At 35.5% G+C, this 18,153-nt stretch overlaps 1 protein-coding gene across 2 annotated transcripts in view; it reads right to left on the bottom strand.

Annotated features, from left to right (window-relative positions):
- Positions 1-17,792, bottom strand: part of LAMA2 (laminin subunit alpha 2) — a gene marked incomplete at both ends in the record, with an annotated part of 652,317 nt that extends 634,525 nt beyond the window's left edge. For both annotated transcript variants that reach the window (XM_080699817.1, XM_080699818.1), the window contains one exon: positions 17,681-17,792. In XM_080699817.1, coding sequence (XP_080555943.1) covers positions 17,681-17,792 — 112 coding nt within the window. The remainder of the gene's footprint in view (positions 1-17,680) is intronic.
- Positions 17,793-18,153: the final 361 nt, after the last annotated feature.

Genomic DNA, 18,153 nt, shown 5'->3' with positions numbered 1-18,153 from the left:
GTTACACAACAGACCTGGGTCCTGCTCTCACGGCTCTTATTCTGTCCCTCAGTTCTCTCTCACACACAGCTAAGAGAAGAATCCCTTATTTGTTAAAGGGCCAGATCTGTCTTGCCTTTTTTTTAAACTTTTATTGGTGCACTATAGACCCACATCATACTATAAATCATAGTGATAGTGACATACATGCACACAGCACTTTGTGGGCTTTCCCCCAGCTCCCTCTCCTTCTCCACACCCTTCCCCACATAGGGCATTGAGATTGACATTGGTATTTTCACATATGTACACAATGTCAATGGAAGTGAGCCCTTCATTAATTCTTCCTCTCCATGCTCTCCTCCTCTATATCACCTTCCTGGTTAACGAGTGTCTCTTCCATCATCGAAAGACTCTCTGGTATCTCAATTACTCCCTAGCTCCCACATATGAGAGAAAACTTATGACCCTTTACTTTCTGCAACTGGCTACTCTCACCTAGCATAATGTTCTGCAGGTTCAATCATTTTCCTACGAATGACATTTTGTTCTTCTTTATTGCTGAGTAGATTTCTATTGCATGCATATCTCATAATCGTGTAATCTATTCAACTGTTGGTGGACACCTAGGTTGGTTCTATCATTTGGCTGTTGTGAATTTTGCTGCTATAAATATGAATATACATAAATTACTATAATATTTTTTTTATTTCAGTCTCTTTAGAAAGATACATAGGAGTCATATAGCTGGATCATATGGTAGATCCATTCCCAATTTGCTAAGGAATCTCCACACTGATCTCCATAGTGGAGATCATAGTAATCCCATTAACAGAAGAGTTCCTATTTCCCCACATTCTTTCCAGCATTCATTGTTCTTTTTTTTTTTTTTTTTTTTTTTTTGGTGGTACTGGGGTTCCTGGAAACCCTTCTATCTCCGGGCTACACTCCCAGACCTATTTTTACATTTTTATTTGGAAACAGGGTCTCCTAAGCCAGCACGCGCGGCTGGCTTCGAACCTGCGTGATCCTCCTGTCTCTGCCTCCCAAGCGCGGGGATTACAAGCGTGCGCACGCCCGGCATCATTGTTCTTTGATTCTTGATTATTGCAATTCTTATTGGAGGTAAATGGAATCTCAGTGTAGTTTTAATTTGTATCTGCCTGATTGCTAATGATGTTGAACATTTTTTAAATGTATTTATTGTCCATTTATATCTCTTATTTGTGAAGTGCCTATTGAGTTCCATTGTCCATATCTTGATTGGGTTATTCATTTCTTAATATTAAGTCTTTTAATATTCTAAATATTAGTTCTCTATCAAAGATAGTTCTCTGGCAAAGATCTCCCATTCTGTAGGCTCTCTTTAGACTCTTTGATGGCTTCCTTTGACAAACAGAAACCTTTTAGTTTAATGCCATCTCATTTATTAATTCTTGTTTGAATTTTCTGAGCTTTGGATGTTTTATTGAGAAATTTCTACCTGTGTCTATATGTGAGAGTATTATACCTGTGCCCTCTTGTAGTATGTTGCCATTTATTTATTTGCTTGTTCATTTGTTTTTTTATTTATTTTCTTCATTCTTTTTTTTTTTTTTTGCAGTACTGGGGATGGAACCCAGGGACATTCTACCTCTGAGCTACACCCCCAGCCCTAGTCTTCTTTTATTCTTTTTTTGAATCAGGGTCTCACTGAGCAAATGGCCTCACGAAGTAGCTGAGACTGAGGAGCTCAGTCCTCCTGTCTCGGCCTTCCAGATGCTGGGATTACAAATGTGTGCCACCACAACTGGCTTCTTTATTCTTTTATTGGTATATTTTAATTATATATTATGGTGATGACCAAAGTAATACAAATAAACATTCATACAGTCCTTGGTTTTTCTTCAGATTGCAACCTACTAGCCCTCTCCACCAACCTTCCACCTTTCCATACATACTAGTGATATTTGCAGGTGTTATCTTCATATATGAATATAGCATTATTTGAACTGTTTCTTTCAATAGTTTTTTTTTCTCCTGTCTTCATCTCTTCCCTGATCGCCTTCTACTATTCTACTGGTCTTTCTCTTCATTTATCTAAAGTCTCTTTTGTTTACTATTTTCCCTCTAGCTTCTACACATGAGAAAAAAACATATGACCCTTGACTTTTTGAGTCTAGCTGATCTCACTTAGCATAATATTCTATGTTCATCATTTCGACTGTTAATAATTTCAAGAAAGTGTATGTATCTAAGAATATGATACATGCATTCTTTGCCAGATTATAGAAGTCTAAGAAGTTCTATAAATTTTATTTTCATGAATAAAAAAAACTTTGGTAGCTTCTAAGAGGAAACAAAAAAAAAATAAAAAAGATGTCAATCAGGTCACCCCATATGAGTTATTTATATTCTGTCCCTAAAATGTACATTTTAAGTAGGCATTTTGGTCTAATGAATATATTTCTAGTCCAAAAAACCTTCACAAAGAGGAAAGTTTCTAATAAACCAAGAAATACGAATTCCTTATTCAAAGTTTAAATGCTACTCAACTTTTACTGGAATGTCCTAAGGAAAAAAGTATATTTCAAGAAACAAGATAATTTAAGGTAGTCTTATTTTCTGAAATGTTTTGTCACCCAAGTGGTATTGATAATAATACCTTAAATTTGTTCATATTCTGTTTCAGTAATTGTAGAAATTTATATCCCATAAAAATTCATCCAAACTATAAAGGCATCAAGGAAAAAGATACATGTAAAATATTTGATCAGAAAAATCATTTTTTATTTATACAAAAAGAATGACTTCTTTATTGAGTTGATTTTTGTTCATTTGTTGATGTTGTTATTACATTGTTATTCTCTTCTTGAATGTACATCTTATGTCAGACTACACACTGAAAATAAAACAGTAATAAAATAAAAGGCAAGAAGTCCTATCATTATTAAGGTTACTTTTGTAATTCCTAATTGTTAAAGTACTAAAACTCTTGGAAAAGAAACGGTTGATTAAAGGCTCTTCTAGCTTACTGCAAGAGCAATAGTTCCTGAGGTTAACCTCAAACACAATTAAAATGGTCTTCTAGCTCATTACATAACTGAAAATCATAAGCAATGCAGATTCATTACTGATATGAATCCAGTTTTTACCTAATGCATGGAATTGTGTTTGGAAAGCCTGAACACAACCATGTGCTCATTTAAAATAAAAAATATTGATGTATATAATCCAGTAGGCTCTGGAGAGGGAGGGTTTTTTGTTTTGTTTGTTTGTTTGTTTGTTTGTTTTGTTTTACAACAGAGTTTATATTCTGATAATGAGGGGAGAAAGACAGCAAAATAAAAAATAACTAGAAGTCGGGTGTGGTGGCACATACTTGTAATCTTCACACGTGGGAGAAGGAGACAGGAAGATCGCGCAGGTTCGAAGCCAGTCTCACTGGCTTAAGAGACCCTGTTTCCAAATAAAAAGGGTCTGGGAGTGTAGCCCAGAGGTAGAAGGGTTCCATCCCCAGTAACACACACACACACACACACACACACAAAAAAAAAAAAAAAAAAACCCTAGAGTTATTCAAAATAAATGTTAGGTTGTTTAAAGAAATTACAACAGGAAGATGATGGATGAGTGCATGATGGGAGCTACATTAAACTGATACTCAGGAAAGGTCTCTGTAGTAGAGGAATTGCAATACTGAGAAGAAGACTGCCATGTAGAGATCTGAGGGAACAATGTTCTAGACAGAGGAATAATAAGTACAAAGGTCCTGAAATGGAAATAAGCTTGGCAAGTTTGGGAAATAGAAAGAAATTCCTGCTGTTGCTGGAACATAACAGAAAAGAGAAAAAAATACACAGACCTAGTCACAAATAGCCTTGTAAACGAAGGAATTTGGAGCTCATTTTTTCTTCTTGAAACTGGAGTGCAATGAAAGCTTTTAAGGAGAAGCAGATCTAATATGATTTGTTTTTCTCAAAGATCTTGCTGTTGCATGGAAAATGAATTGAAAATGGGAAAAGGAAAAACAGGAAGAGCCACTGGGAAGCTGTTATGCAGAGGCAAGAAAAGAAAGCACCTGGGTCTAGAAATCAGTAGGGACAAAAGGATGTGGACATATGTGAAATTGACCTTGGTGGTATGGGTGAAGGACATACTGGTATCTTGGATATGGGAGGTAAAGGAAAGAAAAACTAAATGGTAACTGCTACGCATCTAATTTTGTGCAGTAGGGTGATGGTTGGTATCACTTTCCTTCTGAGGTCAGAGAAAGAAAACTGAGGTAATACATTCAGTACTAGAAAACAATCTTCACGAAGCCTAGTAGACAAATAAGTAAAGACAGCAAGTAGGCAGTACTAGTATTATTTAAAATTGGGGTCATGGCCACTTAGACCAGCCTATGACTACCTCTAATCACACTAACTTGTTGGAATAAGTCTAGTTCCTAGATGTTTTAAGTAAAAATTCTAATTAGTCATGCTAAAACACCACTGAATGTAAAGTTTTTGAATGATGATTGTCTTGTGCTTGCAAATTGGCCACTTAACTCTATTTAATCATTATACTATTCTCTAAGAAAGGCACTATTATTGTTTTGTAGGTGAGGAGAATATAGTTCAAAGAAATAATTCACCCAGCTTGACTTAGCCAGCAGTATGAATCTAGAAGTTTTACACTCCAGAAATCTAACTTCAAAAATGTGTGTGTTTAATGTGCACCACTTCCTGGATTTCTGCTTTATAATCACATCACTAGGACTATATCTTCTGTTAACCAAAAACCTAATCAGTAAGATTTTCATTGCAATCTATCAATCTCATAAAGGAGGCCCACTAAATGAATAGCAATTTTAGTTTGGAATTTATTATAAGCATAACCTACAAGGTATTGTTAAAGTTCTGGAAAAGCAAACAAATACTTCCAACCAAGAATATACACAGCAAAACCTTATTTCAGATAAAATGGAGAAATATTTCTCAAGCCAAGCAAAAACAGAAAAACTTCATTAACAATAAACTAACCCCATAAGAAATACTTAGGAGTATTCTACATCTGGAAGCAAAAGTATTACTGCCATCATGCAAACACATGAATATTAAACTCACTGGTAAAACAAATATACAAATTTAAAAAAAGAAAAAGAATCAAACACTATCACTACACACAAAAAATAAGTAAAAGTACCAAACTACAGAAATAAACAGTAAGAGAGATTAAAAGGAATAAAAATATATAAAAGATTCAGAAATAAACCCAAAATGTTAGGGGTCAAATATCACAGTAATAATCGTGAACATAATGGATCAAATTCCCCAGTCAAAAGATACAGACTAGCTGAATGGATGGGAAGAAGAGAACCATCAATGTGCTGCCACAAGAAATTTACCAGCAGAAACATACACAGACTTAAATAACTTGATAACATAGCACCATGTTTGAGAAGCATATGTGTCCTTAATGTGCAGAACTAAATATATTAATACAACTGAGGGGAAAAAGAAAAGAAGTGAAGCAAAACTTCATACCAATAGTGTATAAGACCTACCCTGTCATTTATTAGATTAATAAATAATATTACTAATGTTCTTTATGTGACATTTCTCATTTAACCCTTACAGCAATGTCATAAGATGGATTTGAACACTGTGTTGTCATTTTTTAAATGGGAAGTTGTGTTTCAGAACAGCTAGATGATTTATTCATTGCAGGTATAGTTTTAAAATGGCTAGAAGCAACACTTAAGTTTTGATGTTCCAATGATAACTCCAGTGATATTTTCCTATTTTAGTAGATTGAAAAATTGAACAGTCATATATTACACATTAGGTATGGTTGAAATGTTTTGATGGCAAAGGGCCTATACAACATATTTTGCATAAAATTTTAAAAAATCAACATTCCCAGGTTTACACAGTTTTCCCTGGATATCTGTTAGGTGTTATACAATTTTTCTGATGTAGTTTTTGTATGGTTGGTTTTTAGAAAATTTCCAGTAGATTTAATACAAAAACTGATACCCTAAAAACTGTGCTCATACAGGTCTATATTAAATAATGTGTCTCAAAACTACTTTTTCATTTAGCGATTAAGAAGACTCAACATAAAAAATATCTATATTGATAGATTTTCTACAATCTAATTCTACTTGCCATTAAAAAAATGTCCTAAAGAAATGGGCAACTGAAATGAATAGACATTTCACAAAAGAAGAGATACAAATGGCCAATAGATACATGAAAAGATGTTCAGCATCACTGGTCATCAGGGAGATGCAAATCAAAACTATGCTGAGATTCCATCTAACCCCAATCAGAGTGGCAAACATAAAGAAATCAAACAACAACAATTTCTGGCGAGGATGTGGGGAAAGAGGAACTCTTTTACACTGTTGGTGGGAGTGCAAACTAGTTCAGCCACTATGGAGATCAGTATGGAGATTCCTTAGAAAACTGGGAATAGATCCACCATTTGATACGACGATACCACTCCTGGGTATCTTTCCAAAGGGGTTGAAACCAGAGAATTACGTTAACATATGCATACCCATGTTCATAGCAGCACAGTCTGTAATAGCCAAAATATGGAATCAACCTAGATCTCCATCAACAGATGAGTGGACTGCAAAATTATGGGAAATACACACAATGGAATTCTATTCAGCTATAAATAAAAATAAAATAATAGCATTTGCAAGAAGATGGAAGGAACTAGAGAACATTATATTAAATGAGATTAGTCAAGCACAGAAAGAGAAGGGACATATATTTTCTCTAATATGTTCAAGCTAGGGAGTAGTGGTAATACCAGAGGAATTCCAGATGATGGAGGGAAAATCTCAGCAAAGCTTGAACAGAAGGATAGGAGAGGAAGAAAGCTGAGGTTCTTCAATGGAAGAGCTACATACGAATATGTATAATAGCATAAATACAACATGATTAACCTGGACACTCTCTATTGGAGGGGGAGGGGATGGGAGGGGGAAGGGCATTAAGCACAATGTAAATGTACACCACTCTCAATATGTTCCACTTATAAAAAAATAAAAATTAAATTAAAAAAATAAAATAAAATAAAATAAAGGATTTGGAAAGAAATCCTAAAATTAACTTTCATTATGTGTCAAATTACTAAACTGTCACCTTTACCCAATAATGACATGTGCATTTTAGCCTAAAAATAATAACTAACCTTTATGCAGCACTTACTTTGTGCTACATATTTCTAAACATGTATTAAACATTAACATGTATTAAAGGAGTTCTAAGAGATAGAAATTAATACTAAGTGTATGCCTATAAATGAGTCTTAGAACAAAATTTAGTTATCTCTAAGCTGAAGTATAAATAGCCACAAAGTATGGCTAAACTGTCCACTGTGTTACCTGTTTAAAATCACCTCTCACACTGAGCTACTAAAATAACTATTAGCTAATTATAGAAACTTTTGTTTCTTCTTATCATTGCTTTTGACTTGTGTAACCTTGATGGAATTCTTCAATCCCTCTACAAGGAGATAGTTTGCCATATAATCTCTTAGAATGCAATCAAAGACATATTTTGAATATTTTCATCTTCTTAAACAAAAGGGATATGTCATATGCACCCAAATATCATTGTTCAGCTTTATACTTAGAGACAAAAAAATAATATGTACCAATTAGTTCCAATATTTTCTAACACCATTCCATTTTGCTAAAAAAGCCATTCAATCAGATTCTTGGTTTTAATTAAGTAGCAACTAGGCAATAAATCCAACTCTTGACATCTCCTACTTTTTCTACTATTTATATTTACCCCCAAAGCAGAGAAATATGTGTGGTAATTGAAGATATTAGGTAGTATCTGATAATAAGTGTAAATATTGTAGGCTAAACTACAAAGTTTGGAATAAATGTTACAATAAAAATGCCAATTAAAATTGAATTTATGCATTTCTATTTGTATATATAGAAGCAAAATTCCTTCATAAATGGGCTCAGCTGAATTTGGTATGCCACACGTACTTGAAGTATAGCACTTCTTTGAGCCAGAAAATTTGACACTAAACTGGTTCTTACACTTCATTTTTTGAGGCATCTTGAGAATTCACATTTATTAAAATCCTACTAGATACTCTTCTTTTTAGTCTATGTTTCATATATACATCAAAATAAATAAATGGGATGAGAGAGCTCACCAAAATGACACTTGTTCTGCTTCATATTCTCCTTCACACTTTTAACCTTAGTCAGTAATTGAAAAATGTATGGCAAGCAAGAACCCAAAAAATTGTGACAGCTATGCAGGCTTTTGAAAAAAAATACTTGATTTGGAAAACTCTACTAACTCTATTTCTGCTTTGTAATAGATCCTACAATGTTATAAGCAACTCAAAAGTGATTGTACCTTAGAGTTTTAGCAGTAAAACTAGTAGACTGAGAATGCTTCCATGTACAAATTATTCTTTGGTCCACAATCACTGACCAAGGCAACTAGACTTTTCCAGAAAGTTAATTTTTAGATTCCCTTATCCTAGGTTTCTTTATATACTTTTATTGGTACATTATACTCTCACATAATAATGTAAATAACAGTGATAATGACTTAGGAAAACGGAAACCAAACGGACAATATACTAATTGAGTATTGTGTGTGCCAAGCCATAAACAGTACAAACATACATTTATACACATGCATACCCTCTCAGAATCTAGGAGGTTTGTACAATTTTCTCTTAACTGAGTTCAACTTCAAAAGAAAATCTAAATCTTTTTATAGAGATATTAATGTTTTACATATCACTTTAAGAAATTTATAAATAAGCCCTGATCTGCCCTGATTCTTAGGTATGTATGTTTTATTTTTGTTCATTTCATTCACTGACATGTATACATTGACTACTTTAAAGTCATTCATTATATAATAAATACTTTGTGTTTCTAACTTACTGAAGTAAATTCTATAATCTCAGGGAAAAAAATGAAGAAAACATTTAATACTTTCCAATAGTCCAGTACTTAAAGTCCTAAGAACTTAGACTATAATTTGATGGATGTTTTAAGTTGTGAATAGTTTTATATAATTACATATGTATGTGTATTTCTACATAGTTTCAAGGAGTGTAAAAATGTTCAAGCAAAAGAGGCCCCTAAAATCTACAAATTATATTTCCCATTCTTTCATAATAATTTCCTATTCTTTCATAATCTCTTATTTCAAATTAGACTAACATAACTCAGAAATTGAAATATCATATTTTCAAAGTATTTTATGAAATATAAATATAATAGCCGGGCATGGTGGCGCATGCTTGTAATTCCAGCATTTGGGAGGCTCAGACAGGAGGATCGTGGTTTGAGGACAGCCTCAGATACTTAGGCCCTCTGCAACAAAGTGAGACCCTGTTTCAAAATAAAGAATAAAAAATAGGGCTGGGGGTATAGCTCAGAGGTAGAAATGTCCCTGGGTTTCATCCCCAGTACTAATATATATATATATATATATATATATATATATATATATATATATATATTAGTATATAATATATACATATTTGTATATATATATTAGTATATATATGCATATATATATTTCAAAAAGGAATGATGGCTTAGAATCCATAAGTAGGAGAAACATAATTTAATTTCTATGTCAAAAACTATCATTGGAACTTTTATTTGTCCTTGACAAGTTGCTTGACTTTTATTTTCCTTCTATAAAATGAGGTTAATTATATTACCCTGGAAAGCTGCTCAGCTATGTAAGTAAATGTGTTAATTCTCAAAATGTACTAAGCATTATTATACCAATCTTAACTATTTGGCACTTGAGAGTTAAAAAAAGAGCCATGGGGGTAGGGGAGGACATACAGTCCAGTGGTCAACTAAGAGGGCCATACATGGACAAACATCCTAGCACTGTGAAAGGCACCTCACCTGAATGCCACACACTAAACGGTCCCTCTGTTTTTCGTCATAAGAAATTTGCATAGATTAACTTGCTATTTGAACTAGATCAAGCTTGTAAGAGAAGGCTGGTGTTATGAGTAATAACCCACTAATAGAATAAGTGCCATGATCTTTTTCTAAATGCCCTGTCTCCAAAATAAAAACCAATAACATAAAACTCCCATATTAAAATTTATATTCAAGATGATTTAAGAAAAAACTCAAAATCCATATTATACATATTTGATAGTCTCTCTAGCTATAACTCAACATGTAAATTTAGATTATGTCTCAAGACTATATTTAGACAGAAACTATCAGTGGCTTTTAATAAGAAAGATTTAAGTGAAGTTTTGCTGTATATATCTTCTTAAAAGTTAAAATTGTTTAAATCATCTTTTTAATTACCATATTTTATTCTCAAACAGAATATCCAAGGAAAAGGAAGAGATGATGGTAGAAAGGGGAAAAAGACTAAGCAATTTTCTTCCTATAACTTTTGTTCTAAAAGATAGAATTAAATAATGCCAAAATTGCATTACTTTTTCTAAAGGTTACTGTAAGACTTAGTGATCCTTAAAGTAGTTAAAAAAAATAAAAACAAAGCACAGAATAAGCTTCTGAATTTAACATTAGGAAACCTTTCAAAGTTTATTTCATAAAAAAGTCATCAAATCAATACATCACTGTGTCTTTTTTTTACAATAATATCTAAACTCTTGATGTTAAACTAGATCATAAAAAGGAAACTCCAGAGTACACATATGTCCATGTGAGACTGTAAGTAACTTTTGTTTTAAGGTGCACACTAGTAACTAGAAGTGGTGACACCATTAATCCCAGTACTGGAAGGTTGAGATAGGAGGTTTGAGGCCAGCCGTAGCAACTTAGCAAAATCCTGGTTCAAAGTAAAAAGTAAAAAAGAAAATAGGGGAGAGGGCTGGGGATGGAATAGCCTCTGGGTTCAACTCCTAGTACTATCAAAAGAAATAAATGCTAAAAATAAAGTTCACGTTAAGTAAAAATTACTCTCAGAAACCTATGACATATTTGAGTACATTGGGGAAAATAAAAGGAGCTGTGAAAATTCCTTGCACTTGAGCTCTATTTGAGGCACCAATATACTTTCCATCACAAAACAGTATTAAGAGATGACAAAAGGAGGAGAAAAAGCACCAAAAGATGCATTAGAGCTTCACAGAAAAAAAAAAAAATGTTGCAGTAGGGTGCTTGGTAATGTGGAAGCACCTTCATGTCCTCCATAAATGGAATGTCTGGGACAGGGTGAAAGATAAGTCTGAGATAATCATAGGCACGTCCCAGGGATTTGTGCCTATTTGCAAAAAGACATAACTAGGATTTCCTTTAACCATTCCACTGTGTTCAACACTTGCTAGAACTTCACCATAACACTCAGAGTATAAGCAAAATCTCTGCAATGATCAATGCTTCCCATAACTTCTCTGATCCCACTCACTGTGCCCTAACCATAGGCACTTACAAGTCTGTTCCTTGCCTGGAATTACTCTTCCATCTGATGTCTGTCTGAGTCACTCCTACATCACCTGCAAGAGTTCGTTCAAGTGTGACCTTCTCCATGAGGTCCACCTTTCACCGCCCTCCACTCCTAAAGTGCTTGATTCCCTTTATCCCTTTATCCTACTGTGTTTGTTAAGGGATCTAGCATGCCCTACATTCTATTCTATATACTGAGATTACTTCATTATATTCCTATCTCCTCATCTCCATCTTAACTAAATGTAATCTCCACAACAAAAAGGACTTCTCCATTTGTGTGCATGTCTGTTTTACTTTCTGATTTACATTCACTTTTGTTTACTACATTTTCATACACAAAGTCCTAACTCCATCAATTTCATTCACAAATTCTGACCTTTAAATTCAGTCTTACCAGCCGGGCGTGGTGGTGCACGCTTGTAGTCCCCGCGCTTGGGAGGTTGAGACAGGAGGATCGCACGGGTTCAAAGCCAGCCTCAGCTACTTAGTGAGGCTCTCAGCAATTTAGTGAGACCCTGTTTCCAAATAAAATATAAAATAGGTCTGGGAGTATAGCCCGGAGGTAGAAAGCCTCTGGTTTCCACCCCTAGTACCAATAAATAAATAAATAAATAAATAAATAAATAAATAAATTCCATCTGACCAAGGGGTACACTGGTTGGTAGATGCTCAGCCAGCATGAGTCTTGAGCACCATGTGGCATCTCTTTTTGTCTGTTTCTAACTTCTCTCTTGTTTGCTCATTCACTATCCCGAGGCTTCTGCCTAAGTTTCTGCTTAGCTACTAGGTTTAAGGTTCTGAATATCCAGCAACCCTAAACCCCAGTCTTCGGCATCAAAAGCTAAATAATATGTGTGACCACTGAAAGTTTTCTCTCCCTAATGTTTTTACACAGTCTCCAGATGCTAAATTAGGACTTCTTGCAAATTGGATGGTGACCTGAAGTTGCCTTTAAAAAAGAAAAAGAAAAAAACAAAACTGTCTTTGAAATGCTCCAACCATAAAATAGAATCCTAATGGAGAACTCACCTCACTCAGCTAGATGTGCATTGGATACGTTCTTTGGACTTAATAGTTGTCTATAATTTTCCTATAGCTCTAAACAAGTTATTCACCCCACTAATTTTGCCACATTCAGGCTAAATTGAGTTTAGTTTTCCTATTCTGGATCCCATTTGATCCCAATTCCTCCACTTCCGTTGTAGCCAGAATTGTGGTCCTCTAATCCTTAAACATCTTACGAAAGAAAATGTGAGACCTGTTATAAACTTTAAGTATTAACAGTCCCTGCTAAATCTATTTGAGCCAACACAAACAATGCTTCAGTCTAAGTGGTCCATGTTGAAATGTTTAACACATGAGTCACTGTCAGTGAATAATCAGTTTTGATTAAACGTGTAAATGGACTAATAGTGACAATGGTCTGTTTTAGAAAAATGAGGATTGAGAACATATTAATGGAAAATCTACCAAAAGGTAAATTCTTAGCCAGGCATAGTGGCACACGCTTGTAATTTAGGAGACTGAGACAGGAGGATCGCGGTTCCCAGCCTCAGCTACTTAGTGCAGCTCTTTGCAACTCCGTGAGACTCTGTTTCAAAATAAAGAATAAAAAATAGGACTGAGTGTGTAGCTCAGAAGTAGAATGCCCCTCGGATACATCCCCAGTTATCACAAAAATTAAAAAACTGAGCTGGGCGTGGTGGCGCACGCTTGTAATCCCAGCATTCGGGAGGCTGAGACCAGAGGATCGCGGTTCGCAGACAGCCTCAGCTACTTAGTGAGGCCCTCTGCAACTCAGTGAGACGTTTCAAAATAAAGAATAAAAAATAGGGTAGGGGGTGTAGCTCAGAGGTCAAATGCCCCTGGGTTCCATCCCCAGACCTGCAAAAAAAAAAAAAAAAAAAAATTAAAGAACTGTAAATTCTTTGAGTCATGACTGTCATGGGATAGTGGAAAGGTACAAGAAATCCCACTAATTCGGAAACTCTTCTTCCTGTTTAACACCTCCCATAAAATATAGAATCACTTCCTTCTTATAATATCCGTATCTGGCTAGAATTTTTCAAACACCTATTTGAGCTTTAAATTATATATGTTCTGTATATGATATATGATAGTTATTCCATATCTCAGGAGTTTATATAACAAGTGAATTAAGTAAGAATTGGGAAATCATGTACTTTTTTTCATATTTCCCAACAACTCTTGATATAGGTTCAATTGATTACTTTGTATGAAATCCTAAGAGAAAAATCTTAAAAATAAAACAGAAATCTGAATCCACTGATATTTGAAATAAAATATAAGATTCACATCAATTTTATTAATTCTACCATATCTACCACAATCAATGTTGCATATATGCTTATTTCCAGCCATGAATTTTCTGTTATGAATCATTTTTTACCTATTAGGTCAACATATAGTGAATAAACCAATAAGTTACATATGGAACAAAAGAAAGAATAAAAATAATAATTCTAGGTTTGTGCCTACAATAAATCCTCTAATAATCTCCTAGGAATTTTATAAACTATTCTCATATTTTATAACAAAAGATGCTTGGGAATCATGCAATTGGTGGTGATGTGGAAATTCCGTCCTAAATTTTTATCCATTCTTGCCAAAAATGTGAGGATTGCCTCAGATCTGTTTTTTATTTCCAATACATTTTAACACTCACTTGACATTTTTCGGAATTCAGTCATTTAAATATAAGTACACAATCCAAAAACAATAGACTATAATACTGGAATCTTGGACTTGATAAAGGAATGGATACTTGATGCTTCTTAACTTTATCTCAGCAGAGGCAGCCTATCCCTAAGCCTCCCTGACCAGCTGTACATCTGAGCACCACATGGATATTTCCAGAAGCAAGGTGCCCAAACACAGCAGTTATTGCTGAGCCTTTCAAAACAGGGAGGGAGGAGTGGGCAAATGGGGAAGAGAGAGCAGTCAACTCCATTTTATTTTTGTCATAGCCTTCTATGCATTCCCAATTACCCTTTAGAAAGGAATTTCATCCCTTTCTCATACAACTATCCCTATAAAAATTTGAAGGTTTTTCTTATGGTTTTTTTTTCCCCTACATCTTTCCTTCTTCAGGTCAAAAGGCTTTACTTGGAGCATTCCTCCTCTGGGAATCTTTTCAGAGCCTTGTCTATTCTAGCAAACATCCTCTAAAAGTAAACCTATTTGTCAATGAAGTACCTAAATACATTAACCAAATTTTCTGCTTTTATAATCATATATGGAAGTTAGTCAAATTTCCTGTGCTCATGCCATGCTATAGATTCATACTGAATTTGCTGCGACTCAGGCTGGCCTTTCTCATCCTGTTCTCATACTCACCCCTATGCATAGAAAGGACACCACACATTTCCTAAGGAGGGGCAAATGGAATTATTTAATGTCTGAATATGAATAACAAAGTCAACTCTATGTATGTTCAGTTCATAATCCAAGCTATGGAGACTTCTAAAATTCACCTATTCAACAGTTTAGCCACCTGAATCTGTTTTGGACTATCTGCAATTCTGATAAGCTTAAATATTTCTGTTTTCTATCAGTCCATTACTAATTCAAGTGAACAAAAAACATCTGTCACACTGCTTGAGATTTCCAGATTGATCTTGACTCACTATGGAACTTTCTTTGGAATCTATTTTTCACTCAGTTGTAACTTACCTATCATTATGTTTCCACTTCTACGCATTAGTCACAAGTAGACCAAAAAGAAGTTATCCACAGCCTTAATGAAATGTAGAATCACTGTGACTGCATTGTTTTATTTTATTGATCTTAATCTAGTTAAAGAATTTTCTTGGCAAATTTGCCTAATCAGCATTACTCATACTACAATTCAGTGCGCTATGGAAAATACTTAAGATTTTAGAGAAAAAATAAAAAGTAAGCAAACAAAAAAATCTTAAGTTTCTAACTCAATCACAACACCTAAAAATGATTGTTTTATGTCAGCATTCTTAATAAATTGAATAAATTGACACTACTATAAAGTAAAACAGAACTTCTACACAATTAGTGCTTGACCAGGAAGGTCAGTCCTAGTATATATAATTTTTTGTCTTTTGGGGAACTGGGAATGGAACTCATGGGGGTGCACTTGCAAGGCAAATACTGTGCCACTGAGCTACATCCCAGCCCTAGGGGGTATAATTAAAAACAGAAAAGTTGAGGATAGCTAAGAAAGTACTTGTCCAACTCCTAATCAGTGATCTGCACTAAGAGCTCACTTGAAGAAAACAACGCAAAAGGGACACATGACACACACACACCCAAATCAATGAAACCATAAACAAGAGATTTTGGCTTAAAAATACTGAAAGTCCTTCTGGGTGTTGATCAGTTTTTCTTGACAACTACATGAACTTAAATCATAGTTATTCCAAGCCTCGGTGTTTAAATTAGACCTATGAGAATAATAATAGATGAAGGTGAAAACAGATCATGCATATAAGGCATTTTTAAGTTATAAAGCATTTCACAGATTTAATGTATTATAAAATATATTTCATGTATGCATTTATTATTAACAAACTTAAACCATTCCTCCTGGAGCCAACTTCGAATATAGTTTTGGAAGTGACCCACAGCAAGGATGATAGTAGAATATTGTAGACTATAGTAAACTATGTCATCGTTATTTTGCTTAGGATTTCTTACTATATAGTATCTTAGGAATCTCTTAACAGAATGAAATTCACCTCAACTTGTGCCTGGGTCATAAAAATCTTAGTTTTAGCTTTATTAAAAGAGAGGAGACTAAAGGAGAGATTGTGTGCATGCACTTGGGAAAACTCTCAGGAATCCATTGCTAGCTACACTACATGCCATGTGTTTCTGCCCCATTCCAAGTGGATGGAAGGACTGGTGTTCTGGACCGTTTTCTCTCCCAGCTGCTGGATAGTATTAAAGTGCAGGGCATCAGTAAAACATAGCATAAAATTGAACAACGGCTATTAGTTCAAAGCAGCTGCAAAGATATTCTCAACATGACTCTCAGAAATTCTGTTATTTTAGCCACATTGACCCATTGTACCTCCATGAAGAGAAAAGCAAAAATAGACAAAAAAAAAAAAAAGGTCATATGGTGAATGAAAGGTCATTTTCATTCTAAGAATTACAGTCATATAGTTATTATTATAGCAAGGAGATGAGGGCATTTTTTTCACTCCTTTAGAGAAAATGGTACTGCTAAAAATGCTAGATTATAACAAAAACAACCATCATCACTCTTAGACCTGGCTTGATTCCAGTTTATTACAAAAGGGATGAGTATATTGCAAAACTTCAATAAATTTACCCTTGTCAGAAATTTCCAAGGCTCCAGATTCTGAACTCTTTGTGATATTTAAAACAGAACTTAAATATTACTTAAATCAATTCTTACTTTTAGGTTTACAACTTATGGAAATATCTGCCGAAATATGTTACAAATAAGGTTTTAAAATGCTAGACATGTGCTTCTTTTAAAATTCATGATAAAGTAACTCCTCAAAGACTCCCAAGAGTTTTGGAAATGATAAGCACATTACCATTAAGATCCTCTGATGAGAATAACTTAAGTTGCATTAAATACGCCTATTTTCCAAAGCCTCTCAAGTGTATATCTGGTGACTTACAGTCTTAAGAAACAAATGACTTAGAAGTCTCCTCTGTTTTAAGCAAGAAAAGTTTCTCTACCGGAGGAATGTGTTTTTGGAATAGGAGAGGCTGGAACCCTCAATATCCCGAAAGAAAAAAAGAAAAATCCATTTATTTACTTTACAAATCCCATTTCCAATTATTTGAAGGGGAAAAGGGGGGGGGGGGGTCAGCTTGCCCTCCGCCAAGTCCCAAGATGACCTACAGCTTGGGAGAAGCTTTCTCTGCAGGAATGAAATTTGATTAGAGAAAATATCTTTTCTTTCTTTCTCTCCCCCGCCTCCTCACCACCACCCAACTGGAAAAAGTTTGCCTCTCGGAAAGAGTTCGTGAGTCAATTTAAAGCATGTGTGGATCTCTAAGAAATGAAAAGCGCTTCATGTCCCTTCAGCTGGAGGTAATTCCCCTCCTTCAACTCAACCACTCACTCGGGGAGTCGAACGTGAACTTGCACCGAGCTGAGCCCCTCCCGCCCGAGCGCGCTGCCCAGGGCAAAGCAAGACAGCTGTCCGGGTCTGCAACTCTGGAAAGAAGGGACCGGTCCCCAAGCCGCTGCCGCGCCCGGGAAAAGGATGTTAGTCCCAGCGCGTGCCTCGACTGTACCTCTTTGCTGATGCGCCTGTGACTGCCGCCGCTGCGGTGGCCGCTGCGCCTGGCCGCCCCCCGGGTTCCCCGCGAGCAGCAGGAGGAGGAGGACCCCCGCGGCGGCGGGCATCCTGGTGGCCACGCGAATCCACTTCTCCAGAGCCTAAGAAGTCGCTGCCTCCTGGTCCCCTGGCCCTGGCTTGAGAGCTGAGTGAGCCGCAGCTGCTGGGGAAGAGGAGGAGACAGCCCTCCCCGGCCTTGGCTCCGCGGCCCGAGGGTGGGGGAGAAAGAGGACACTCCTCCACCCCCTTCCCAGCCTAGGCCCTCCGACGCCAGGGCCTTTAAAGGGTCCTTCCCAAAGACCTTTCCTGCTGTGCCTCATTCCTTAGCTGGATCTGTTACCTCAACTTCCTTTAAATTAAGAAAGTGATTGATATGAAAGCACTTTGGAATCTGTAAAATCCCTGCACGTAAGAAACAGTTGAGGGAAA

Source organism: Muscardinus avellanarius (genome assembly GCF_963383645.1).
Source record: "Muscardinus avellanarius genome assembly, chromosome: 8".
In the NCBI taxonomy this organism is placed as follows: domain Eukaryota; kingdom Metazoa; phylum Chordata; class Mammalia; order Rodentia; family Gliridae; genus Muscardinus; species Muscardinus avellanarius.
This window is presented reverse-complemented; position numbering and strand designations above follow the sequence as displayed.